We start from the raw sequence: 27,976 nt of genomic DNA on the forward strand, positions 1-27,976 counted from the left end.
TCAACGTTCTAAATCAGTTTTTAAAGAACGTATCTTAGTGCATGTTATGTACAATTGTACAACCGTACAACGACGCGTACATTGATACAAAACATAACAGTTCGTACAACTAAATGTAGATAAGAAATATAAAACATACAAACAACAACGCCAAAATTCTATTGATAAACACCAACAACACATACAAGCTCTACATACAGACTTGTATCTATGTAACAGCGCTCATAACATGAACATTCACAGACTGAAGTTGATAATTATCACCGTTATTATTGCGAAGTAATCATAATTAGACCATAATGACGATGATGATGATTTTGATTAAAGACATCATTAGCAATAACGACAATAACGCTCTTATGAAGGAAGTCGATAATATATAACTGGCATTTAATTAATTAGTAATAATCGCCTATATCAGTAATTTGTCGAATAATATCGGATAATTGACGGTCGGTTATTCGTTGAATTGGGAAATCGTGATTCATCAAATAGAATCGGATAAATTAAAATATCGGTAATTCATCGAATCAGAAACAAGTCGAGTAAATTCGGATAATCGCGAATACCGAAAATTAACCAAAGAAAACGTACCGAATAACCAAGAATCGGTTAGTACGGTTAGGTTAGTACGTTGATGATTTTTTTAGGCTGACGTGCGTTATGTTTTTAAGAAGTAATAATAATTATTATAATGAACAATTATATCTAATTAATTATGTTAGTAATTAATAATCAAATGTTCATGTTGTTAGGTCGATATCAGCTGTATGTTTGAGATGATGACAACGATGATGATGAAGGCGATGACGATGTTGGTGGTGATGATGATAATAGTTATAGCAATGATGGTGATGGTTATAGTGATGGTGATGATAATGACGACGACAATGTTGATGATGATGACTTCTATATGAAAATGAAGGAAACATTATATAAATAGAAACAATTATATATATATATATATATATATATATATATATATATATATATATATATATATATATATATGATAAATTAGTCACATATCAATTCTTTAAATAGAAGTTAAATCTGTTTTACTACATTTAAAACGTGTTTAAATAGGTTCATTTATCATCTCGAATAATAACTATTTTATAATAAATGATAATAATTAATAACTTATGTTAATATATATTGAATATAAATAATATTAATTAAAAAAAGGGGTTAAAGTAGTAACTGAGTGTCCGACCATTCTTCACAAACATTACTTACGATAAAAAAAAATTTTAAAGAAAAAAAAGTTAACTGATTAGAAATCCATTCGTCAGTGAAGTGTTATGATGATGCCATCGAATCAACCAGTGACGTCATTTTCTATTTCAGGATCATCATCAGTATCGCCAGCCACGACGTCATCACCTTCATCAGCAGCAGCTGTAGCAGCAGCCTCACCACTAACGCCACCATCAGCAGCTACAGCAGCAATTACGTCATCGTTATCGGTATCATCATCACCATCATTATCATCCTTATCTTCATTATCATCGATACCTTGTACGTCACTATTTTCATCATCATCATCATCTTTATCAGTATCTTCTACGCCATCATCAGTATCTAATACGATACCATCATCATCATCATCATCACCACCATCGTCATCATCGTCATCATCACCACCATCGTCATCATCATTATCATCATCAGCATCAGTAACGATTGTGTCGTTATTCTCTTCAGTCTCATTATCATCATCATCATCAACATCATCGTCATCAGCATCATCATCATCATTGTCGTCGTCATCGTCGTCGTCAACACCACCATTAGCAGCAGCCACAGTAACCACAGCAGTAGCAACTAATAAAATTATGAAGACGACGAAGAATAATGACGTAAATATAAATAATGATGAGAATAAAGTTACAATGAAGCAGAGTGAAGTAATTACGGAGCCATATTTGAACTACGGATACAGAAGGTGACTAACCATAATTTCCTAATTCTACTTATAATTATTCAGAATTATTTAAAAATCAGGACTAATATATAATTGCATAATATCATTAAACAATTCTTAACTTCTCTTAACTACTATGAAATGATCCCGATTTTGTGAAAGTATTTTTAATATAATTATAATATAATCGTTCATAATTTTTTAATATAGTTTTTATCCCTACAATCCTTGGACAGCCAACAACGTAAAAACGCATTACTCGCAGCCACTTGTGCCAGCGTTCGTCCGGCAAAGTTCAAACATCTTACCGCCAAATTTCAGCCCGCCACCTGTCTTAAAAAATGATAATGACGTCATTGATGACGCCGATGACGACGGGATTTATGTACATGTGAGTTTTTGCTTCGAAAGTGATTCAGGGGTTTTTTGAAAAAAATTTTTTTTAAATATTTCAAATTGATAACAAGTCTGCCTTAAATCAATTAGAATAATTTTTATACAATAATATACATACAACCCATCTATATTTCAATTCTTATAATTTTAATACAATAATTTACATACAACCCATCTATATTTCAATTCTTCAGATCGGGCCAGTCAAATTAATTATGGAAAAACACGGGCGGAATATAGCTGACTATTTTGCACTTCGAGTCGTACACGAGGTGCCTGCCGAACTCTTAGAGGAGGTTGAAGGAATATATTTTTCAGATTTTATAGTTAGAGATTTGTACGGACGCCTGTTCATTTATAAGGAGAATATAATGAAATTCATTAATAAATACGGACCCTATAATCTGAGATTGAAGAATCCATATCAGTTATCGAATGTGAATAATTTCAGTCAGTTTTATACATTTAATAAGAACAAATATCAAAAAAATCTTCTTACTTCTACTACTACTTCTACCGAGAAATCTATTCATCGACAGAATGTCAGCACGCCGCATAGACTCGATAAAGGTAACGTTGAAAATGAAGATGTGAGACATTCGGAATTTAAAAAACCGAACTCTATCCCGCTCAGATTGCAAAAAAATAAACAACAGCAAGAGAACACAAACATGACAACTAATAAAAATGCCATCTTCCAAACTTCAAACACCAATCAAAAAACTGATCACCAGCGAAAATTAAATAACGATATAACGATTGAACTGCCTGACCTCAGCCAACCACCACCAAACTGGTTCTCACAACAACATCAACAACTCATTCAACAGCATCAACAACAACAACATCAACAAATGATTCGACAACATCAACAACAACAGCAACATCAACAACTCATTCAACAACATCAACAACAACAGCAACAACTCATTCAACAACATCACCAACAACAGCAACATCAACAACAGGTGAATACAATGACACCACAAGAATATTACTTAGCCCAAGTAGCAGAATATCTTCCACCACAGCTACTACAACAACCAGCTCAGTTACCAACAATCTTTGATCCAACTAATGTTAGCCACCCGTCATCAACTTTATACAGCAACAGCTTTTTATTGTCTCAATGGCCCCTTCAACAATTTCACGAGCTTCCATACAATCAGTGTTTAGTTAATCCAGACATTAACTATCATCACGATCAATATCCACAAACGATAGATTGGATTTGGCCCCAAGAGGATATGTCCCAACCTATCCACTACACAGATCCGTACAACCCGTACCCTCAACAACATCAAAACTTCGATCCAGTGCATCATTCAACTTTCCCGAACTACCAGCAATTTTATAATGGCCATACGGAGCCTAAAAAAGATGAACGCATGAGCAAGCAAGGAGATAGAAAATATTCTCGCAGTAGAGACCATGATTCAGACTACAAACGCCACAAAACTGACATGGATAACAGGCATATCCTATCAACTCATCCTTCACAAAGGAAAAGAACAAATTCGAGATCTCCATCCATGTGCACCAGCAAACGATCATCTGACTATCGTAACGGTAGAGATTTTCATGTTGAGAAGCATGATAGTAGGTTGCCTAGCCGAAGTCGTAGCAAACATTATGAAAAGTGTAGTAGTCGTGGTGGCGATGGTGGCCGTCATAAAAGATCTTGTAGTAGAGGTAGTCGACGCTACGAAAGATCTGGTAGTAGAAGTGAACGTAGCAGCCACAGTGGACACTGTGAAAAATCTAGTAGTCGCAGCCACAAAGATGGAGCTAGTGTTTCGACAAAATATGGAAACCGTTCCTCAACATTCACAAACAAGCCCGATAGAGAGCCGTCTATAAAAGCAAAATCGCAAGCTTACCATCCAAACTCAGGAAGACACAGCAAAAACGCAACAAACGCTACTACGTATACGCACTGCGATGACCAAAAAATTAACCACAGCCACAACCACAGCCACAACTACCACCGCTACAATGAAAGTTACGCAAACACCAAGAGATTAAACGAGAGCGTTGTTTACGATGTAGGTTTGAATCTATGGAGGAGGCCTAGGAACGCTAGCCTAAAACGAAAACTGTCATTAGCTGAAGATTTTGACGTTAAAAAGATGCGATGAAATGAATAATAATAATAATAATAATAATAATAATAATAATAATAATAATAATAATAATAATAATAATAATAATAATAATAATAATAATGAAGAAGAAGAAGAAGAATAAACAAATAAGAATAATAAGAAGAATAATTAACGACGAATCCCGAATCTTTCGTGATCCCATTTCAATAGGAAGAGGATTTTAAAAATTCTTAGTTAGTGACCTTTTATTGTTAATTTCCGTTTACATTGCTACTTTGCTACTACAGTTTACACGGAATCTTCAATGAATCTTCAATGATTTCTTCTTTCCTGGTTTGCTGGTGGATCCCAGCCTGGTCCCGCCATGAGTTCCTCCCTGGCCCCATCCTGAACCTTTTCTGGCCCCACCCTGAACCCTCCGTGAGAATTTTAACGATAACAAGGGATCAGATAATGTTGACAATTGAGATGTTACTGAAAAATAAAAAGACTTCAAAATGAAGAAATATATCATTTATATCTTGTTAAATCATTTTTTTATACAATTTATTTATCTTTTATTCTTATTTGTACATATTTTAGCTACAAACACATTTTTAATCTATCTGACGTTCGAGCTATTTGGAGTCATGATTTTACGTGCCTCTTATTTAAACGTTAAACTTTTAAAATTTCTAAATCATTTTGAATTTTTTAAAAATCGAAATATTATTGTTATATTATTCTATAACTATTCATATTATATTTTAATATATATTTATGTTATTCAAATTAAACACGTTAAACAACACATATCTTTTATAAAATTCGTTCTCTATCTATTGGAAACTTATTTATTTCATAGCAACTTCATGTATGTGTGTGCGTGTGTTTATTTGGGTTTCTGCATTTTTTATTTCTCTCTATATTCATTTATTTATTTTATTCATTCATTTTAATTTAATAATTTAACTTGAAAATGGCAAATAAACTTCTATTCATCCGTTTGCCGTAAAATTTCCCACAAAACAATTTGTGTAATGTATTTTATTGTTTGTATGTATGGTATTATATTGTATTTGTATGGTATCGTTTAATGGTATTGCGTTGTATTACCTATGTGCTCTGGCCAGTATTAAATAACTTAATTCTTAAAAAGTTATAATTAAAAGCTTAAGGGTTTTATGTCATATTTATCTCTCTCTTTTCTCTAAACTTCGACATACATCAAAAAATAAGTAGCCACATCTTAAGGTTAAATTTTATATACAAATTTTTTAGCAAATCAACTACTTTCACCAATTACTAATTACTGATCACAAATTACCGATTACAAATTATTGATCACAAATTACTGATTACAAATTACTGATTACCGATAAATAATCATAAGCCAATACATTTATGCACACAAAAAAAGGTCTCGTTCTTGGCTTACAAGATGCAGATAGTAAAAGTTACAATTACAAGTTAAAAGTTAAGAAAGTTAAAGTTGGTAAAGCTTAATTTTCTAGAATGGGATTTTTAGGGAATATTCGGGAATGACGAGCGGGAATGGAAAAAATGACATCAACGTGCCAAAATAAAAGCCTGTAAATATATTTAAATATTTCTATTTTAGCTTAAAAGATCCAGGTCTTAGCACACATTTACCAAATTATAACTACAATATCATGCTTTACATGCTGACAAATGATAATGACGACGGTGAATAAGCTAGAGAACATGGTAATTCAGGTGACCAACGATCTGACCAAAGAAAAACAGACCCTTCTCAACTCCCAAATCGAAGCTGTCGACGGTGAAGTCGCAGCCTGGAACTCCGGATATGATGTCATCAAAACGATTTCTGGATTAACTGGCATTAAAGGTGAAGTGGGAACGAAGTTTCTGGATGAGAAGATCCAGTCTTTGAAAGGCGTTAAAAAAGCCATGCAAAAAGAATTGGAATTTTTGAAATCGCAAGCTAAGTCTATTGACGATACTTTCAAGCGCCTTATATCTTAAAAAAAAACGAAGTAAATTGCTACTGTCTTAAAGGCAACAAAATTGATGTTACTGTCTGTTTGATGTTTAATATGCTCCATTGAAATTACATAATTTAAACGTTAAAAACATGTTACTAAAATCGAATACATAACTAAATCTGGATGAATAATAAAAGCATTCAATCCATTTTTTGTTTTGTTTCGGTGTCTCGAAATTGAAAAAACTTATGAAAGTTTATTAATTTCAATTAGACAATACAATATCTATTAATTTAGATTATTTTATGATATTTAAACGAATGAATAGAAATCGAATTTTCATTAAATTCCAAAATTTTTATTAATTTTACGAAAAAGTCAAAAATTTAAGGTTAAAAAAGTTTGAAGTGTACAAACGCATCCAACCAATCATGTCGATCACAACCAACCAATCAGAATTCATCTCTCATTATCGACGTAATTGGCCATGGGGTCATCCGGTCTGACCCTTAACCTCTGGTAGGCCTCAATTTGCTCCTCAGTCGGCCCCTTACCATCGTACAGGACGTTATATGGTCGACTCTTTTCATCTACTTTCATCATTTTTTCCACTTCCTTCAATCTCTTTTTCTCTTGTCTTATGGCCTGTAGACATAAAAAAAAATATTAACAAAAGTCAACCTTAAATAGAAATTATAGAGACAAGACAATGATTATAGCGAAAATGGTTATAAATTTTTTAAAACTCTTAGGGAATTAGAATTAACCTTTGTAATCTTCTTTTCACGATCATCATCGTCGTCGTCGTCGCTAGAATCATCATCGTCATCACTGCTGGAATCTCGTGATTTATTATTAGATTTACCTTCCTTTTTCTGTTTCTTATGCTTTTTATGCTTTTTATTCTTTTTTGACTTCTTCTTCCTCTTCCTTTCTTCTCTTTCCTTTTGCTTCTCTTCGGCTTGTAACTTTTCAAGATGTTGCTGTTTTTTTAGGGAGAAAGATATATACATGTTAGTGTGTGTGTGTGTGTCTGTGTGTGTATGTATACGTGTGTGTGTGTGAGTGAAAGAATGAGCGAGCGAGTGTATATGTGTGCATCTGGTCAGTAGAAATGTCTGGCTTAAGTTTACAAAATTATTTACATTCATATTAGCACTTAATCAAATGGTGGAGTAAGCAGTTAATTACAATAATAATAATTATAAAATAATTATATAATAAAATAATAATAATAAAAAAAATAACAATAATAAATTATATATATATATATATATATATATATAATATATATACACTTTTATACATACGTGTAGTAACGACTTTGTGGTGTTGCTACAGCCGTTGCTGCTGATGGCGTTGGTTGTGTCTTCTTCGTTAGACGCGCTCGATGAAGTTTTACCTTTTTCCTAAAATCAGAAAAATAACCTTTGAGTGAGTAATTTTAAGAGAGAGAAAGATAGAAAAGTGAGAGAGAGAGAGAGAGAGAGAGAGAGAAAGAGAGAGAGAGAGAAATAAAGAGATAACACTGACCACAGACACACACGTCCACAAACACTCAAAAACACATTCAAATACACACACAAACACAAACGCACGCAACAAAAACCCCTTGCCAATATATTATTATTAAAAACTATAATTATTATAAATTATTATTGCGTACGGAGATTATCTTATCTTTCGGTGATTTATTATCTTCGTTTTCCTTCTCCTCCTCTTCTTCTTCTTTTTCTTCTAACAACTGTATTTAAATATTCAAAGTCAAACAGCCAATTAAAAAAAGGAATGAACCCAACCAATTATATTCGAATAAATAAAATAAACAGCCAATCACATTTGAAGAAGTATAAACTAGGCAAACAGCTAATTATGAGTTATCACTCTCAATCAAACACATGCAAACATTCATTCCGAACAACCAATCAACAACCAGCCAGTCACCAAAACCACCAGTCAACAATCATACAGTCATTGAAACAACCAATAACAACCGAACGACCACAATAGACCAGCCAATCATTAACAACCGACTAATCGGTCAACCAATCACAAAAAACCGGCCAACCAATCACAAACAATCAACCAGCCAGCCAACCAATCAACCTTAGTCTGCAGGCCAGACTGACCAATACAGTAAGACCCTCTGACAATTGACTCACAACACTTGTAACCCCAGCTGCCTTCCTTCCAAAATGAACCCCAGATAGCCTGGAATTAGAGAAAACATTCGCCATTTAGTTTCATTTTAACTATAACACACGTGAATAAACCAATCAAAAAATTGACACATTATTTAATTTAGTGTAAAAACATAGATGAATACACAAACAAACAAGCAAGCATATAAACGAACAAACAAACAAACAGACAAACAAACAAACAAACATACAGTGTGATTTTTTTCCAGTACATCTTCTTCGTATCTTGATCTGACAATGGCTTTCTCGCTACCCTTCACGATTGTACCGTGTCTCGAATATTCCACGTATTCCTCCTAACCATGTGTGTGTGTGTGTGCGCGTGCGCGTTAATAATCATCAAATATTTTGTGTTTGTCTGTAAATTCGATTATAAATTATAATGACGGTAGCACCGAAATTACAGCATTAAATTAGAAAAGTTTGAAATTTAAAAGCGACGACAAAGTTAATAGAGATTGATCAACAAACTCGTACACTCAATAACTAACTAACTAGCTAACTAACTAGCCCAATCAACCATCCCTACTCCCGGCCAATCACAAAACAAACAAACAAACAAACGAACGAACAAACAAACAAACAAACCAAACGAACGAACCGTTTGTGCAAGCAACAGAGATTTAGGAAGAACATTTAAATGTTCCTGCCCCCCGTACTTTTCAATGATGTTGGACCACTGTCGATCTTTTATGATATCTTTCTTCTTCTCGTACTCTTTGTTCAAGAGTTCCAGTTTCGTCGGCAGCCCCTGAACGTGAACATCCGAACCTTTCTCATAGGCTTCCCAAGCAAATTCTGAAACATTGTGTGTGTGTGTTTGTGTGTGTGTGAGAGAGATTGTGAGTGTGACTTTCAAAATAATGGCTCAAAAAGAGATGATATAATTCATGAAAAGTGAAAATTGATATTTTGATGGAAATTATTGAATAGCTTACTCTGCTTCTTGGCAATCTCGTAAGCGTCGCCGGACCACCGGACAAAATTGTCCCCAGCGTAGGGTAGGCTGGAAGCAAAATTAGGAATGATTAAAAGTGATTGAGAGTAATTACAAATGAAAATAATGTGATGGGCGAAAATGAGCATGATTAATGATCCTCATCATCACTACCATCATCATCTCACCGCCACCAACATCATCACCGCCATCATCACTATCATAACTTACTCCTTGGGATCAACACCTTTATCCTTGAACGGATTTTCCCTCATGGATCTGGTTTTGGGATCGTAGAATGCGGAATTTGGATCCAGGTTGTACAAGTACTGTAGGAAATAATAATGATTCGTACACGCTACACATATAGATTAACTTATTATTCAATCAAATAACTAATTCATCCATTCATAATTAATTATTTCAACCATCCATCTATCCATCCATCCACTAATTTACCTTAGCAGTATCTTCTCTAATCCTCAAATTCCTAACGGTGATCCTCTGCTTAGTTTCGAACTTCTGCCCGGGCATCGCCATACTGTCTGCATACTTCTCGTCATCATCCTCATCTCCATCCTCTTCCTCTTCCTGGAAAAAAATTTTTGTCCAAAATTGGAAAAAAATATTTGTGTGATGGCGCAATGGATTGAGGCACTTGGTCCTGATGATGCAGTGTCTGGGTTTTAATGCAGACTTAGCCAACTATCGCGTGCAGAATACCAGAAAAACAAACTTTGGCATTGTCCTCAACAGCGCCATCTTCTTCCCCCACCATCAACGATTTATCCAACTTTTTAGCCTTCATCTCTCTCCTCATTTCCTCCATCTTCTGAAATTCTTCAAAAATTCTTCTATGATTGGCCGGATCGTAGCCATTCCAGCGATCCCTCTTGCTTTCGTAGTTGAAGTCAAGTTGCGGTTGGCTGAACTCATCTGGCGCTATGTTCGTTCCTGTGTACTCTGCTCCAATCTTTCGAGGCCTCTGGTGAAAAAAATTAAATGGTTTAGGTGATTAGTGAAGAAAGTATAAGGTGAAAATTTAATTCGGTAAATGAGTAACAACTAAGAGTAAATGATTCAAGTAACTGGGTAATGAGTTAGAAAATTAATGAAAGAAATGTATGGGTCAATGAAGAATGAATTTGTTAAATTATATTATTCTGATGATATAATAATACAAATATACTAGCAATTTGTTAAAAATATCTTTACAGCAAATAAAAAAGAAGAATAACAAAGAAATAAAAAATTCTGTTTACTTCAAAACAATCTTTTTTCTTATGGGTCATAGCACCGCAATTTGAACACGCTCCCTCTCTGAACTTTGTGGCAGTGACCTCTTCCTTCACCCCTTTGTTGTACCACTCATTTAGGCCTAGATATTAATTATTATTAATAAATAATTATAAATAAAATTCACTCATTAATAAATAAATAAACTGATAATTAATAAAATTCAGTTAATAAAGTTGATGGAGTAAGTGGATAAATTATAGAATTATTGAAGGAATGAATGGGCATCAGATGAATGAATGAATAAATAGATAGGAGAATAAGTTAATTAACAAACGAATACAAAATTAAAAGACCAAAAATGAATATTCATACCTGAATAAACTTTTTTTCTTTCATCAGGTTCCCTCTGATGTTTCAGAGTAGGCTGGAGAGCCCCGATGTACCATGGTGCCTGCATGATGTACTGAGGAATGTGGGGGTTGATGTCCCTAAATTAGGTTAATATTATTTGTCATTAGTGTCAATTTTTCAAATTGATTTTTACACTAATTTGTAAAAATTGCAGAAATAAGCATGAATTTAATATCTAAACTGCCCTGTCTTATCTAAGCCTTAGATAAGCTATAGCTAGACTATAACTAAAAAAACACTACTAAAGTAAAGCTAAACCAATTGTTTAAAATTTTAATTAAAAATTTGAAAATTAAAATTAGGTAATGTATAACAAGTCTACGTACTTTCCCTCTTCGTCTTGCATGGCAGGGGCAGTTCCAGCCTTCCTGGCCTCCTCCAACTCCTTAATCTTCCTCCAATCTTCTCTCTTCTTTTCTCTACTCTCTTCCTCAGCAGTCTCTTCATCCTTCTTTATCTTTGCCACCAGAGATGGCGGCACATTGATTTGGAAAGACATCCCTAACTTAACTATATTATTTTAAATTTAAAATAACAAATTTATTTAATTAAACTTTATTAATATTTTATTAATTTTTAAATTCTTCTTTTTTCTTGGCCTCAGCCTAATAACAAATTAAATAGACAGATTCAGATTTACGATTCGAATTATAATTAATGAAATTAAAAAACACGCAATCAAGATAAATAAATAAATAAATGAGTAACTATCAACAATTTTTCTCTAATTTTTCGAGATATTCTTTGAACGAGAATTTAATCACAGAAGTTACAAATTTAAGTTCACTTTCTGTTGAAATGTAAATATTTTGGAAATAGACTTATAAGCATACAAACTGATGGAAAACTGAAACCTGCATGTTAAATAATTAAAAAATTAATTTTACAAATAATTTCACAAATTTAATAAACAAATTTTACATATTTTAACAGAATGTTTTAATTTAATTTATAATTTTATAGTTCTTACTTAATTGAATACAAAAAATTTTCAAAATTAAATAGTGATTTCTTAATACCATATTTACTTCATTTTAAAATTTGTCCCATGTCGTTTTCCATTCCACGCGTTATTAAATTGAAGTCCATTAATTAAATAAAATCAATACAATTTTATCGTAATTCAATTATGAATAATGTCAATAAATGTCGACATTTTTACGAAAATAAAGTGATATTAGCTCCGATGGTTAGGATCAGTTGTCTGCCAATGAGGTTGCTGGCACTGGAGTATGGAGCTGATTTGGTTTTCTGTGAAGTGAATTCCATTTTGATGAAATTTTCACAAATTATTCCTAATTCTAATTTCAAAGACTACTAATTGTTTCCAGTTATTAGCAATTTCGTTTAATTTTGAAAATATATCTTTTATAATTATAATACAATTACTTTACAACTTACTCTGTCTAACTAAATTTTACTAATGACTAAATAAAAAAGTTAAAAAGTGTAAAAAAAAACGGTTTTTAATATAACTCTAAAATTTTATTTCAATTTCAGGAAATTATTGATCATAAAATGCTACAATGTCGTCAGGTTCAAAATGGTAAACTTGATCTTATATTCATTTCTTTATTAATTATAATATACTATTACAATTATTATCAATTTTTTTACCACTATAAAATGATGCTAGACCAATTTCTCAATATTAATGTTGATATTTATTGGTAATAATCATAGAAAAATAGAATTCAATTTAATTTGTTTTTTTCTTCAAGAATTGTTAGGCACGACTGATTTCCTTTGGAGCGATGATAGTGTCATTTTTAGGACGTGCGATTTAGAGAGAGACAAAGTCATCTTTCAAATTGTAATTTATATAATTTTATGATTAAATTATTTCATAACTTCCTAATTTTCTGTTAATTTTAATAAAGTGTAGCTATTATAACACTAATTCACAATTTCTTACTACATTTTATATCATTTTGTTTAAAAATTCAGAAAATAGTTATAAATATTATTTATACAATTTATCATTCATCTAATTTTTCCATCCCTCAGAGTATTTCATGTTCTACTTTTTAACTATTGTTAAATATTATTACAATAATTATTAATATTATTTATTTATATTATTTAATTAATAATTAAACTTTTAAATTAATTTTTTTATTCCCAAGGGTACATCTAGTGCGGACAGAGCCCTGAAAGTTGCCAAAATGGTGTACGCTTATTAGCATATGTATATATACACATACACACAAAAAAATGATTTGATTTTTTTTTTGGTAATTATGTTCAAATGATTTTTCAAGATTTATACTGATAATTTTCAATAATAAATAGTAATAATTTAAAAATTTCTATATCGAAGAATATTGTTATCATCATAATGTTATAAGATTATAACAGAAGGTAATATTATTTGCTTATACGATGTGTGCCCTTAAGCATTGTACTAAAACATAATTAAATTTTTACATAAAGATAATTTTCTCTAATTTCAAATTCATTTTGTATTAACAATAATTATGAATAATGTTTATGATAAAATCATTTTATAATTAATATAAATGGTTAAATAAAAGAGATTTTTTAAAAAAATTTTCACTACACAGTGAAGACCATGTGGCTGGAATTGACATAAACATGGGTTGCCCTAAAGAATTTTCTATTAAAGTTATTATATATAATATTTATTATTAATTAATATTATTGCTTTTAATTATTTATTATTATAGTAATTTTTATTATAGTCATATTAATTATTTATTAATATAGTTATAATTTTTTTCTAGGGTGGTATGGGTGCTGCTTTGATGAGCCAGCCTGAAAAATTTTCAGAGGTCTCTAAAAATAATTTCCAACGTAATAATTATTAATTACGACGTTAATTGTATTAATAATAATAAATTTTTAATAACAATTTTTTATTTTTGTTATTTATTATTATTCTCAGATAGTATTTTTCATTTTAGATTCTGACCTCACTAGTTAAGAATGTAAAGAAGCCAATCTCGTGCAAGACTCGTATAAAATCGGATGTTCGAATCATTTTATTTTAGTTTAATTACTAAGTAATTAATTATTTGATTAATTAGCTTATTTATTAGTTTGTTTTTTTCAAATTTGCTTTGCTTAGTTAACTCATTTTATCTAGCTTATTACATTTCATTTTAGAAATTCCTTTGACTCTTACTTTTCTAATCACTATCTCAGCTAGAGGGCACATTAGAGATGATGAAGAGAATAGAGGCTACTGGAGTTTCCTGCATAACCATCCATGGTAGAACCAAAGAAGAAAGGCCGAACGACGAAAATCACGATGACGTCATAAGTCACGTCACGTGTCACCTGACAGTTCCGGTCGTCGCTAAGTTAGTTTCTCTCTCTCCTCTCTCTCTCTCTCTCTCTCTCTCTCTCTCTCTCTCTCTCTCTCTCTCTCTCTCTCTGTGCGTGCGTGTTTTATAGTGTTGGTAATATAATGATTTCAGTGGTGGTTCATCTATGATAAAAACCTACAAAGATATCGAAGTTTTTAAAAAATCGACAAACTGCTCCTCTGTCATGATCGGTCGGTCGGCCATGTGGAATCCGTCTATTTTTAGGAATCAGGGATGTACTGACGATGTTGATGTCGTCATTAGAAAGTTTTTGAAATATGTTAGTGGTTTGTTTGAAGTTGACGCGTCGTATAATTCTAAGTGACCGTGTCTTTTTCCGTTTCAGTTTTGATGTTTTTGACCTGTTTTACGGATAACTCATTTATTTTCTCATTCTTAAAATCCATCTTTTTACAAAGAAAAGAATCAAACAAACATTTACCAAAAAACTTAAAAAACAACAAACAGCAAAAAACACCAACAAATTAACAACTACAACAACAACACACCAACAAACAACAGATGAACAACACACATTCTAGCACAGCAAAAGCACACACCAACACCAGCAAAAACACACCACAGGCAATTAAGTATGACACATTCCTAGCCTGTGTTAAGTATTGCATACAGCAATTCATGCATGAAAATCTCGAATCGTACAAAGGCAGACAAATGCTTAACTCCACTACAGTCAGGGAAATATGGTAGGGTCTAATTATCATAATTTATTTATTTATTTGATTAATAATTCATCATATTTGAAATAGTAATTACTGAAGTACAATTTTTGATTGTTAGTTCTATATGGGACATGGCGGACGAGTATGATGAAATGATGCAAGAAATTGAAAAAAGGAGGATGTTACTACAAGAAAGGAACCTTAATAAAGAACCTTACGAACTTGAACTCGATGATGATGATGATAAATGTCCAATATACGTCTTACCTCATAAACATAATAAGTACTATATAATTTGGTGTATATTTATTCACTTCTACATTTATATATTAATATATATATATATTTTAAATTTGCATTTTATTACAATGTTTGATAATAAGCATTAAATATAATGTTTTATTTGTGAAAATTTCAATCAAAAAGTAGAATTTATATACTTTTTAAATTTAAATTTTTTTTCTCTAGAAGGGATTTCAACAAAGACAGCCCAAAGATGTCACTTCACAGTTGGGCACTGAAACACAAGATTAGGCCACCTCAATATAAAATCGTAATAACAATAATAATTATTATTACTCATAATTAGTCATAATTATTTGTAATTCTTATTATCTGTATCATTTTTCTCTGTATAATTTTTAACAGCTCATTAACCCACTAGACAGAAGCTATAGAGCCATTGTCACATTCAATGAACTGAGATTTTCCGCATCTATCTGGTAGGTTGGAAATTATGAATAATTATAATAATAATAGTAATAATTATTCATAATAACATTAATAATTATAATGTACTTTTTATTTAATATATTATTTATTCGTATTAGTATCGTTATTATTACCATCGTTATTGCCATAGTAATATAAATAGTAGTATTGTACCATTATAATTAAAATTGCTATAATTATTTTTATTATAATTCATAATTATTAAGGGATAAATCAAAAAGGTACAGCGAGCAATCAGCAGCCTCCGTTTGCATCACTCTTATGAATAATTCTAAGTTTTTCAACGAGGTCTTCAGGGAAAATTTGCGAAGTTCGATGCAAGAGCATCTGATTGTGAACATAAAACCTCCTAATATGCCCTACTGCCCTAAATCATTGCTTTACAATAATAATAATAATAATAATAATAATGGTATTAGTGATGATAGTAGTAATTTCAAAAGTGTTGACGGTGATGTTTCTGATGCTAACGCCAATATTGATAGTGGCAACGCTAGCATGGCTTTTAATAACGGTGATCATAGTGATAATAATGATAATTATAACCGTAATGGTGATGAATATAATGATGATAATACTCCTAATCACAGTAACGAATGCCCAAATTACTCTTGCAAGAGAGTAAAAACTATTTAGGTGTATGATAAATACTTCTCGTGCTATAATTATGTTAGTTAACATTTAAATCTAATGATATTTATGCATAGTTGTAGAGGTAGCTTGTTCCTCTATCCTGTTTGTATTAAATATTTGGTTATACATTGCAGTGTGTTTGGTTTTAAGTGTAAACTGATATAAACTGGTGTCAAAGAGTGGTTTTCGAATTCTTTTAGAGCTTAAACTCTAGCCATATATAAAAAATATCGCGTATGTATGGATTTAATTCTTGCAGGCAAATGAGTGTAAATTGCAATGGTTTTTATTTCGATTGAGTATCTTTAAAAAAAGCCAAGTTATCGCATTTTGGAATCATAACGACATTTCCTATTTTATTTTTTGCGAATCTTTGGTTTGTTTTTAGCTGTTCTTTGCTTTTTTATTTTTTCGCTACATCGTCGGCGTTTTTATTAAAATGGAGGTTTGTGTGAAATCGCTTCTTATATTTTCAATTTTAATTTCTTGTGAATTTTTTTAAGTCTAGTTCATTCATTTTGATAAAAAAATTCAACTGCATGTTTGTTATCTAACACATCTTACACCATTTCTTTTGTTTCACTAATCTAATTTATCATCATTCATCCATCTGATGATCCACAATCCATTAGAAACTGGTTAAATTAGTATTAATAAAATTTGTGTTTTTTGGTTTCCTTCCATCTATGTTGATAACTTTTTCAATTTATTAAATTTTTTCGTTTTTTATATCACAAACTTGCTAATTGATCCACAACCTGATCTGGATTCAACAGACTGATTCATCATTAATGGCTGCCAGCCCCAGCAAGTCACCGACCAACACCAATGGTAATGGTAATACTAATGCCACCGTCAACAACAACGCCGCCACCAATGGTACGGTGGGTCTCGATGAGATGACCTCCAAAGATTACTACTTTGACAGTTATGCCCATTTTGGTATTCATGAGGTTTGTTAGCACTTTTAATACTACTGATGAATGTTTTTGAATTATATATTTTTTGTCGTTTATGTTTTATTTTATGGGCCATATACTTGTGTATTCAAACAAAAGGCTGTAAAATAAATTTATAAATATTCAGGTTGCTCTGCTTTGATTTCTAATTGATATTGTAAGTTAAGTTGTTTGCATAACTTGAAATCTTGCCTTTTTAATTGGTGTTGTTAAAAAGCAAAAACATGCTTTTCTATGTTGAGATCTTGTCTTGCTATCGTCGATTGGTATTGTCAAATTGCTTTCTCAAATTAGGAAATGATGAAGGACGAAGTTAGGACTCTAACTTACAGAAATGCCATGTACCACAATAGACATCTTTTCAAAGATAAAGTGGTCTTGGATGTTGGATCGGGGACAGGTATCCTGTGCATGTTTGCTGCCAAAGCTGGTGCCAAGATGGTCATTGGGGTAATTTAAATACATTTCTTATCTCAATTCACTTTTCTCACACAATTCTTCTAATTAATTTTATTCATATTTGTCTATAAGTTAATATTTGTTTAACTTTTTTTCTAGATTGAATGTTCTAGTATCATTGAACAATCAGAAAAAATAATTCAGGCAAATAAATTGGATCATGGTACATTATTTGATTTCATTTTTTAATTGTAAGTCTAATTGTAAACCGTTTGATTTATAACGTTGAACTATTTTACCATTTGATTGCACATTTCATGGCACTACTTGAATAAATTAGTCCTCTTTCTTCAAAGATAACCTTAAAATACACCTCATAAAATTTCAATTGAAATATTTATATTTTTTCTCCTATTCAACAGTAATAAAATTGGTCCGTGGTAAGGTTGAAGAAGTTATCCTACCTAACGGGATCGAGAAAGTTGACATCATAATTAGCGAATGGATGGGGTATTGTCTGTTTTACGAGTCTATGCTGAAGACCGTTATCTACGCTCGAGACAAGTGGCTGGTTAGTTTATCATTTTATATATATATATATATATTCGTATTCATATAAGCATATGCAATTTATAACTTCAAAATTAGTACTGCATCTAACACACAATACCATTTTTATACACAATACACCTATATACACAATATATACATAATACACCTATGTACACAAAACAAATTTTATACACAAACCCAACACCTCATCCCATTACAGCAAACACAAGATACACAAAAACAACTTTTTTACACCAACCCAATTCCAAAACAATCCTCACTCCATTCTGACTCATTCCATTTCACTCACGCACTCCAACTGCACTCCAGGCACAAGGAGGACTCATATTTCCTGACAGGGCCTCACTCTACATATGTGCCATCGAGGACAGACAGTACAAGGATGAGAAAATTAACTGTTAGTACGAGATTTAAAATTAAATTGCAATTAAAAAAATTAATTAGATTTTAAAAAATTAAAGTGATGGTGCAATTGTTGAAGTGTCTAGCATAGCTTATTTGTTAAGATGTCCTCACATGCAATCTGTGTGTGTGTGTGTGTGTGTGTGTGTGAGATGTTTTGATTTACTTGTATTTGTGCACCCTGTGTGTTGGTTGTGGAGGCCTCTGAAAAATTGGATTTGATTTGTAAAATAATAATAATAATATAAATTTATATCACTAGGGTGGGACAATGTGTACGGTTTTGATATGAGCTGCATAAAGAAGGTAGCAATTTCCGAACCACTGGTAGACGTGGTTGACCCGAAGCAGGTAGTCACCAACAACTGTTTGCTGAAGGAAGTGGATATGTATCGGGTGACGGAGGAGGATCTCTCCTTCTCTTCTCAGTTCTGCCTCATGTGTAGGAGGAGTGACTATGTACAGGCTTTTGTTACTTACTTCAATATTGATTTTACCTGCTGCCATAAGCCTACTGGCTTTTCTACAGGTTTGTCATGGGTTTTTTCCCTGTCTTCGATTAGTATTTATTTGTATTGTGTATGTTAATTTTTTATCTTTTTTTCTGTTTTGGTTCATTTTGTTGATTTTAGTGGTTCAACCGTTTGTGTTATTTATATTTTCATTAATTCAAATGCTTCTTCACTATCAATTTATTTATCATCTGTTAATAATGTTAGTGCATAAATTTAAATAGTTCGTTAATTTTTCAATCAAAATCCACCTAGATGAATGTAATGTTAACTTGCCCCCCCACACACACACACATACACATACACACGCGCACACATACATACTCACAAACACACGCGTACATACAATTCGAATTCACATCAGCACCGGGAGCCAGGTACACCCATTGGAAGCAGACGGTCTTCTACATAGATGACTACCTGACTGTGAAATCCAACGAGGAGATTGTGGGCGTCTTCCATATTAAACCCAATACCAGGAATAATGTTTGTGGGGTTTCTTTTGATTCCATTTATTTATAATTATTATTCTTTTGTATTATTTTTCAGTTTTTTTTTCTAATAAATTTATGTTATATCATTTGTGATTATTTGAACTTTTTTATGTCTATTCAATTTGTTGTTTTTAAAAAACACGGGGCGGGGATTAATTTTTTTTTTTCATTTTTTTATCAACAGAGGGACTTGGATTTTGTGCTAGATGTTTCTTTCCACGGAGATCTATCAAGTCTCGATACGTCAATGACATATAAAATGCGTTAAACGTCATTAGATTAATTAATTACGCGACTTATTAATTACTTAATTAGCTTGTTAATTAATTAATTAATTGATCGATCGCCATTAGTTATCTGCACAGTTTAATAATCGTCAACATCATCGTTATATTCATTGTCTTCCCTTCAACATCATCGTTATCTCATGCTGTTGAACTCGCTATGATACAATAGTTTTTTTGTCGAGACTTTTTACTATATATGTGTGTGGACTGTACATATTTTATATATATACATTCATGTGTGTGTATAAATATATTACATGAGATAAGTTATATGAAATTGAAATGCCAATCTGTTTCATTATGTGTTTGTGTGTGTCTGTGTATGCGTATTCACGTATGTGTGAATTTGTTTGTCATGTCTGTGTATATATGGACTTAAATCTCGAATCTTTTAATTGAAAGAAATTTTCATTTGAAAGATAAGATAGGACAGTAAACCAAAAATGGAAGATTTTGTTACATTTTCCTAATTCACGCTTTATAATGAGGGTACTCTGAATACAAGAAAAAGTGTACAAATGTGTGTGTACGATTGTGTGTGTACACATGTATATGCGCATTCATATCTATATGTTTTTTATTTAATTATTTGCTTAGACCAAATTTTGACTTTTTTTAAAAGTTTGTCGACAAAATGACTCGTGTGTATTATGTGGTGTTATTGATGTGCATATTATATGAGTCATAAGTGTGTTTGTGTGTGCGCAAATGTGTACGTACTTTGAAATAAGATGTATGCCTAGAGGAAGCGGTTAGAGAAAGTTATTAGCGTAACTTATGCCAGATGATAAATCAATATAAATAAGAACTAGCCGTAGAGATTGAGTCGGTGGTTTTTGTCCGAGATGGAGTTCTTCGAGGGACCAAAGTTTCTCGCACTTGTCCGCTGGTTCTCTGTAGGCGATTGAATTGTCTCTGCATTTTCTTCGCAGGCTTTCTTCATTAGATATAACCGTTTTCTGATGACAACCGCTAACTTTTTTAATGACAACCTACAACTGTTTTAACGACATTCTTCGATTATGTATTTGAAGACGACGTTTGGCTTTTCTGATACAACTGTCAATTTTTCTGTGCGGCGTGCGTGGATTGTGCACGAAAGTTTTTTGGCAAGTCTAGAGTGATAAAGAAGAAAGGAACACCTGGATGGAATTCAGCTTAAGATTAGTTCAATGTTGCTCCTATGTTCCTTTGTTAATTATTCGATCTTTGTATCATCTGCTTCTAGCTGTGTAGTGTGTTTATTTATAAATATAGTCAGCCATTCATTGTATTAACAAATTGATTCTTTTGTCTGTTTTTGACCTAAATTAGTGTACAATTAGTAAGTTTTTGTTGTTAATTTGTCATTATTGTTGCTTATCGTTGATTGGTTTGTCTCGTAGCAAAGGCTGTTTGGTCAATTTTGTAATTTTTAAGTCGCATATAGGTTCTCAGTCTCAGTGAATTCAAAAATTTTCTCTTTTTTTGGGAATCGTCTGCCAATATTTTTTGTTTCTCATTTTTGAATTAGTTTATTGAAATAAGAATGACGTCAGTTTTCGGCAATGTCGCAAGCTGGTTCACGAGCACAGCAGCAACCACTGGAGAAAGTGACCGTAGTAACAAAGAACCTTCTGCTGGTAATAATAATAATCCCAATGATAGTATCATCGTTGAAAGTTTGCCTAAATTAGTGAATGTTGATGAGGAGCCAATTGAAATTGTGGAAATTAACAAAGGAGAAGATGGTAATAAAGAAAAGTCTGTGGAAAATTCAGAAGTGAAGCCAGAAGAGAAAAATGATGAAGGTGAGAGTAAAGTTCATTCATTGGAGAAAGATCTGGAAGAAGTTTCTCACCTGGCCTACAATACTGCCAGGGATATTGGAAGTTTGTCTGTTTTTTATCTAACTCATATAACATTTTTTTTAATCTTTGCTATTTTTTAGTAAAGATTGATACATTTAGTGAGGATTTGATAGATTTAGTCTAATGAATTTTTGAAATGACGTTTTTTCCAGGCTATATTTTCAGTCTTGGGAAGACCTACACAGAACAAGTGGCAAAGACTGCCAAACAACTGAAGGACACAATTGAGGAGAAGGTTTTAATAATTAAATCTATATTAAGTTAATAAATTCACTATTAAATCAAATTAAATTGAGAAGTTTTCCAAATTTAATCTAATTTTTTCTTCCATTCAGACCATCATTGGCGACTTCACAAAAGAGCAAGAGAAGTTTGTGACAGGTAACAAAGAGAAGAAAAAACTGGCAGATGCAGCTGTCCCACCATGGGTCGGTTACAATGAGGAAGAGGTCATGAAGGTCCAGATACTTGAACTCTCCAAGGTCAGAGTTCATTTGTTTGTTTTTTTTTTATTTAAATTTCCATTCAAAAGTTTATCCTTTTGTTTTGTTTAAAAATATTTTTTATACATGTGTGAATTCACATCATCTCAATGCTCTTAACATGCTTGTCATTAATTCCTATAAATTGTTCGTACTAGATCTTTTAATAATCATTTCAGAATTGAAAACTTTTCCAAACATTCAGGCTCAAATTGTTAATGTATATTAAATTTCTTATAAATTTATATATAAAAATAATAATTTTTCTTAATTAAACTTTCAAATCTATTCAAACTAACTAACTAACACTATGTTGACACAAATTAGGACAAGAGAAATGTGCTCAGAAATCCACCAGCTGGCATTCAGTTCTATTTTGATTTTGAAAATAGCTACCCCATTGCTTTGGTGATGTTAGAAGAAGATGAGAGGCTGAAGAATCTCAGATTTGAATTAGTTCCCAAGCAGTATGTGTCGTTGTTGTGTGGATGTTTTTGTGGATGTGTGAATGTTGTGTGTGTGTGTGTGTTTGTTTAGTTATCATTTATAATTTACTGTATGCTATTAATACAGTCTATATTCTTATTATTAATTACGAATAATTGTAGATAATTATGACCATAATAACTATTGCGACAGAATTAAGGAGGAAATCTTTTGGAGAAATTATTTCTATAGAGTTTCTCTCATCAAGCAATCAACGCAGCTGACATCATTGGCTACAGGTCAGCTTCCAACTTCATCTGCAACACCATAGCTATCAACATCATTGTCATTACTATCATTCTTTTCATCATCATCATCATCCTCTTTTTCATATCATCGTCATCTTCGTCGTTACCATTGTAACATTACCATTTGTTGATATATATAAATTTACTTTATCACTACACAGATAATACCCATCTAACTAGAGGTTTGGAATGTTATTATTGTTGTTATTATTATTATTATTACTGTGATTGTTGTTATTCTTATTATTTATCACTTTTTCAGATGATATGCCTACTTCATCAGCCCCTCACCATGACCACAATGATGTTCCATCTGGAGCCTACTACAGAGATGCTCTGAAGGTATGTAGTAATGTTGTTGTTCATGATAATATTAATAGTAATATATAGATGTATAGGTTTAATATAAAACCATCAGCAATGACATCAACAACAACAACATCATCTCTACCAACAACAACAACAGATTTCCGAATCGGAGTTCGTAAGTGATGCATTCCAAGCGACAAACGTTAATGACCCGGAATTAGTTTCAGCCATGCAACAACTGACGACAGCCTCATCTGGACAAAGCAACAACAACACCGTCACCATGTCTTCATCTACTAATAGCGCTGGTTGTTGTTTATGTTCATGTCGTCTATGTTGCTGTTTTATGTTTATACCTATGTTGTTGTTCTTGTTTATGTTGTTGTTTTTGTTTATGTTTTCAGTGAATGTATTAACTAATATATGAATGAATTAATGAATGAAGGAAGGAATGTTTTTGTTTGCGCAATACACGCAGAAATACCTGTGTATTGTACTGTGTACATTGGTATAATACATGCGAAAATACGATGCAATATATTCAAAAATACTATGTAGAATCGTCAATTCGTCACAAAAACCCCACACAAAAACTACAGCATACAAAATACCCGACATAAATTATCACTGTAAATACACGAAGTACCTAAAACGCCCCTGTATTAAGCAACTTATTAAGCAAAATACCTCAAAATACCATCCAAAATACCCCGAACAGATGTTGCAGATTGGGAAAAAGAATTACAAGCCGAGCTACAAGAGTACGAAGTTATCAGTGATGATATATCGGACGCTGCCCTCGAGAGGGAGATACTCACGCAACTGGAGCAGGAAAATAATTGAGAGAGTGAATGAGTGGATGAATGAATGAATGAATAAATGATAGTCTGAACGCGTGGATGGATAAAGGAATGAACAATTATCTAAATGGGGACAATAACAATCACAACGACAACAATTGAGTAATAAATAACAATTTACCATTTCATATAATTTTTAATAATTATTAGAGTTTATTTGTAATATTAACTAATATATCAGTTACCATTTACTACTTATCTGTCATCACATTTCACTGATTTATCGTTGTTCAACAAACAAACATGATGTACACACAGACACACACACACGTTTATGTATAAACACATGATTACACATACAAACACCTTATACATACATACATACATTCATACAAACAAACTAACGAACGAACGTATACATAAATACATATACCTATTGTAAATACCTATATCATACCTGTTTTGATTCGTCTTGTTTTCAGTACGAATGAACCCGGCTTTCAGTTTCATTTTAAGATTCTCACGTTTAGAAAAATACCAACAGCAATGTACATACAAACAAACAAACACACCTCCGTACTAACACACCTTCATAAAAACACACCTTCATACAAAATAATTACAGTAATGGCAGTAAATCACAATAATGATAACAGACGACCACCAATGCTAGCGATATAAATGGTTCTAACAGCAGCGCAAACTGCTTGTTCATCGGTGTTGAAACTTCAGTCAATAATAATATTAAAGTTCACGTTGAATTCACTATAATTTGACAAATTAAGTTATAATAATAATGCTTAGTATAATACTAATGACGATAATAAGTTATAATTTTAATGAAAAAACGAAAAAGAAAATTCATTTTCAAGTTCTTTTTTTAATAGAGCACAACCCCTTCTGTAGTTGGCTGATTCCCAGTTTGACCTTGACATTATCAGAGACTCTCTTGATAACGATCTTCAGAATTAATAATATTTTATTATAAAAATAATTATAGTTATAATATAAATGTATTGCATCGAGAACATTGCATCTGACATGATCTGCCATGTACAGTGTCATTTGCAATGAACCTCGAGCTGTTACAGCATAATCATAATTTATCAGTTTTAATCAACACAATTTATTGACTTATTGCCAAATAAACTAATTATCATAGTTTATTATCATTAATAAAGAGTTGGTTATAACCTAATTATCATAATTTATTATAATTAATTGGTGAATAATTTGTTACAGTTGTCGCTACCTCGTCGTGATTTATATTTATGATGTTGCCATTAAATTTTCCATGCTCTTTTGAGTCAACTGAAATCGGTTGGTCCTTATTATGCCTTTGGTTTATAATAAATTTAATTACGATAGCAATTAATAAATATTAATATTAAATAAAATGAATATTAATAATAAACAAACGAATATACCATCTCTTATCAATGCAGAGCCTAGAATCTTGGACAAAAACCTCATGTAACGAGTTATACATTGAATCCAAATTATGCTGCTGATGTTGTTGCTGATGTTGTTGGTGTTGCTGGTTTGAATTCATATGCAAAATTGTTGAAATGTTGTTGTTTGTGTTGTGTGACTTGCTGCTGCTGCTGTTGTTGATGTTAGCGTTCGTGTTGTTGTTAATGTTACTGAACTTGCAGAGGTAGGAGAGGTCGTCATTAATGAGATCGTCGTCTAGGGAATTACTTAGCTGAAGTGTTGTCAGAAAACCAAGCCAGAAATTTTCGCCAATTGTTGAAGTAGTTGCAGAAGCATTAGTAACAGCAGAAGTAGTGAAAATAGCGGTAATGTAAAAACAGTAGTAGCATTAGTGTTACCAAGAGGAGTGTTTGTTGTAGTTTTAGTAATAAGAGTAGGCAGTAGTAATGTTAGTAGTAGAGTTCCAACACAAAAGTATGATGTTATATGTCATAAAGGTTAAGAAAAACCATTTCAAATTGGCGTTATGCTATTTTATCATGAAATAAATTGATTAAAAAATTGTATTTTATTAAAAAATATCAAATAAACAAATTAATTAATTAATAGTAAGACAAATGAAATATAAATTTGAAAGAAAAGATATCAGGTGATGGTTTCGATCTTTTTTCAGGAACAGGAGCAGGATCATTCGGCCGCCTTCGAAGTTTTCTGGTCGTCACCGGCTTAACTAACATTGTGTCTGGTGTTGTAAATCAGGAGAATAGTGATAATAATGATACAATAAATAAATAAATAAATAAATGATACAAAACCTCCTGTCAGCTCCATACTCTGCCTCTCCAATTCAATAGTCTTTTTCTTATGCTCCAATTCATTTATCAATGTATCGCGTAGTTCTAGTTTCCTATCCTAAGTAAAAAAATGTACTAAAGTCAAATCATACTTTCATTGTCATCATCAACATCAGCATCTCATCAATTAATAATTAATTAATTAATTAATAATAAAACTACCTCAAACTCTTTAGCAGCAGCTAACTTTTCTTTCTTAAACTCCTCCTCGATGATCTTCATCTGAATATCACTCAACAAGGTGTTCATGTGCAGTCGGTCCCCATGCAACATTTCTAATTTTTTTAGTTTTTTGACATAGGTAGGTAGGGTGCCATTTTTAAGTTGATGTAACTGACGTTTGTATTGCTGTAGCTGGTCATGGAACATCCTGTTTCATTAGTGCAGTGATCAGGTTAGGTCAGAGTTAGGATTAGTAATCAGTTGAATAATCCTAGGTATTTCTAAATTTCTAATGTTAAAGTTATAATCAGCTACAGCTAAAATTCCATTTCTAACTTTAATTTATAATAAATTACTAAAGAAATGTACTAATAACGTAACTAACTGGTCCTTGATACCGGTGAATTCCTCATCTTTCTTTTCAGCCTCTGTTTCACTGGCATCTTCCGTGTCTGATCAATTATTTATACATTTAAACGTGGAGGTACTATTTAACCGCCACATTTGTTTAATCAAAATGTCGTTTAAATTGCAGAGAAGAAAGATAAAAACGAAATTTTAAAAAATTCACCAAAATCAGAAAAATCTCAAGATCAAAATGTAAATTTAAAATTTTTTTGCAACCTTCGTCCGAATCTCGTCTGAAATCATTATCTTCGTAAGCTAAATCGTTTTCGCCGTCGTTAGAACTTGAAACCATTTTTTTGGAAATAATTTACGAACGCAATAACACCAATTTTATTGGAAAAACGAACCGAATATTTTTTAACAAAAATGGTTAGTGAAATTAGTTCGATGTTTAGACATCGGTGGAGATAATTTATGCCATAACCATAACCATATACACTTAGGATTAGCATTACGAAATATTAAATAGCAGACAAATAAAATTAACTATTAAATTGTGTTAAGATAGTTAATTGATAATATGCTACTTTAAAACGTATAAAACAATAATTTAAACAATAAAATCTATAAAATCACTTTGATGAATGTTAAAATCTTCAAAATAAATGTAAAATCAAGCATGTTTTTAAATGAAAACCATGGATAAATATCCATGATGAAAACCGACATTGTTATTTTCAAATTTACATACAAATCACCAAATACCTGATCAAAAATATAGCAAATGTCACGACAAATATAGACAAATTGCACGATCTCATAGAGCTGCTACTAAAAG

The 27,976-nt window shown here is 31.8% G+C and overlaps 7 protein-coding genes across 7 annotated transcripts; 5 read left to right on the top strand and 2 right to left on the bottom strand.

Moving 5' to 3' along the window:
- Window positions 1-1,895: 1,895 nt before the first annotated feature.
- Window positions 1,896-4,461, top strand: HELRODRAFT_180805 (hypothetical protein; the record flags this gene model as incomplete). Its single annotated transcript, XM_009030107.1, has 3 exons — window positions 1,896-1,948; window positions 2,138-2,318; window positions 2,518-4,461. The coding sequence occupies 3 exons, from the start codon at window positions 1,896-1,898 to the stop codon at window positions 4,459-4,461; spliced, it is 2,178 nt and encodes a 725-aa protein (XP_009028355.1).
- Window positions 4,462-6,105: 1,644 nt separating this feature from the next.
- Window positions 6,106-6,414, top strand: HELRODRAFT_180806 (hypothetical protein; the record flags this gene model as incomplete). Its single annotated transcript, XM_009030108.1, has 1 exon — window positions 6,106-6,414. One exon carries the CDS (start codon window positions 6,106-6,108, stop codon window positions 6,412-6,414), a length of 309 nt encoding a protein of 102 aa, XP_009028356.1.
- A 270-nt stretch (window positions 6,415-6,684) lies between these two features.
- Window positions 6,685-11,944, bottom strand: HELRODRAFT_194032 (hypothetical protein). The gene is made up of 14 exons (XM_009030109.1): window positions 11,489-11,944; window positions 11,124-11,239; window positions 10,775-10,890; window positions 10,249-10,497; window positions 9,972-10,103; window positions 9,744-9,841; window positions 9,514-9,581; window positions 9,177-9,373; window positions 8,767-8,871; window positions 8,481-8,585; window positions 8,041-8,118; window positions 7,685-7,783; window positions 7,142-7,357; window positions 6,685-7,019 (listed from the first exon to the last, which is right to left on the bottom strand). The coding sequence occupies exons 1-14, from the start codon at window positions 11,659-11,661 to the stop codon at window positions 6,834-6,836; spliced, it is 1,938 nt and encodes a 645-aa protein (XP_009028357.1). The 5' UTR covers window positions 11,662-11,944; the 3' UTR covers window positions 6,685-6,833.
- A 344-nt stretch (window positions 11,945-12,288) lies between these two features.
- On the top strand, window positions 12,289-15,202 carry HELRODRAFT_88660 (hypothetical protein; the record flags this gene model as incomplete). The annotated part of the gene is made up of 10 exons (XM_009030094.1): window positions 12,289-12,420; window positions 12,663-12,708; window positions 12,884-12,975; window positions 13,289-13,332; window positions 13,727-13,787; window positions 13,907-13,954; window positions 14,087-14,152; window positions 14,328-14,485; window positions 14,603-14,771; window positions 15,077-15,202. Coding segments are annotated over 10 exons (942 nt in total), but the record flags the coding sequence as incomplete, so codon positions are not given.
- Window positions 15,203-17,438: 2,236 nt separating this feature from the next.
- Window positions 17,439-20,146, top strand: HELRODRAFT_157853 (hypothetical protein; the record flags this gene model as incomplete). The annotated part of the gene is made up of 8 exons (XM_009030110.1): window positions 17,439-17,492; window positions 17,793-17,948; window positions 18,057-18,120; window positions 18,320-18,468; window positions 18,780-18,867; window positions 19,135-19,401; window positions 19,749-19,870; window positions 20,063-20,146. 8 exons carry the CDS (start codon window positions 17,439-17,441, stop codon window positions 20,144-20,146), a joined length of 984 nt encoding a protein of 327 aa, XP_009028358.1.
- Window positions 20,147-21,693: 1,547 nt separating this feature from the next.
- HELRODRAFT_180810 (hypothetical protein) lies at window positions 21,694-24,383 on the top strand (the record flags this gene model as incomplete). Its single annotated transcript, XM_009030111.1, has 8 exons — window positions 21,694-22,036; window positions 22,168-22,250; window positions 22,351-22,497; window positions 22,825-22,964; window positions 23,137-23,222; window positions 23,494-23,573; window positions 23,698-23,848; window positions 24,259-24,383. 8 exons carry the CDS (start codon window positions 21,694-21,696, stop codon window positions 24,381-24,383), a joined length of 1,155 nt encoding a protein of 384 aa, XP_009028359.1.
- A 1,993-nt stretch (window positions 24,384-26,376) lies between these two features.
- Window positions 26,377-27,490, bottom strand: HELRODRAFT_180811 (hypothetical protein; the record flags this gene model as incomplete). The annotated part of the gene is made up of 5 exons (XM_009030112.1): window positions 26,377-26,516; window positions 26,590-26,686; window positions 26,791-26,998; window positions 27,176-27,242; window positions 27,415-27,490. The coding sequence occupies 5 exons, from the start codon at window positions 27,488-27,490 to the stop codon at window positions 26,377-26,379; spliced, it is 588 nt and encodes a 195-aa protein (XP_009028360.1).
- Window positions 27,491-27,976: the final 486 nt, after the last annotated feature.

This window comes from Helobdella robusta (genome assembly GCF_000326865.2).
Source record: "Helobdella robusta unplaced genomic scaffold HELROscaffold_65, whole genome shotgun sequence".
NCBI classification, from domain to species: Eukaryota; Metazoa; Annelida; class Clitellata; order Rhynchobdellida; family Glossiphoniidae; genus Helobdella; species Helobdella robusta.

Bases quoted from the DNA above. Each gene is read 5' to 3' on its own strand.
- HELRODRAFT_194032 (XM_009030109.1), bottom strand. From the start codon at position 11,661: ATGTCTTTCCAAATCAATGTGCCGCCATCTCTGGTGGCAAAGATAAAG. The intron at 10,104-10,248 runs GTTTGTTTTTCT...ATTTTTTTCCAG, and splicing joins CTGTTGAGGACAATGCCAAA to GAAGAGGAAGAGGATGGAGA. The intron at 9,582-9,743 runs GTAAGTTATGAT...TTTTGCTTCCAG, and splicing joins AAAGGTGTTGATCCCAAGGA to CCTACCCTACGCTGGGGACA.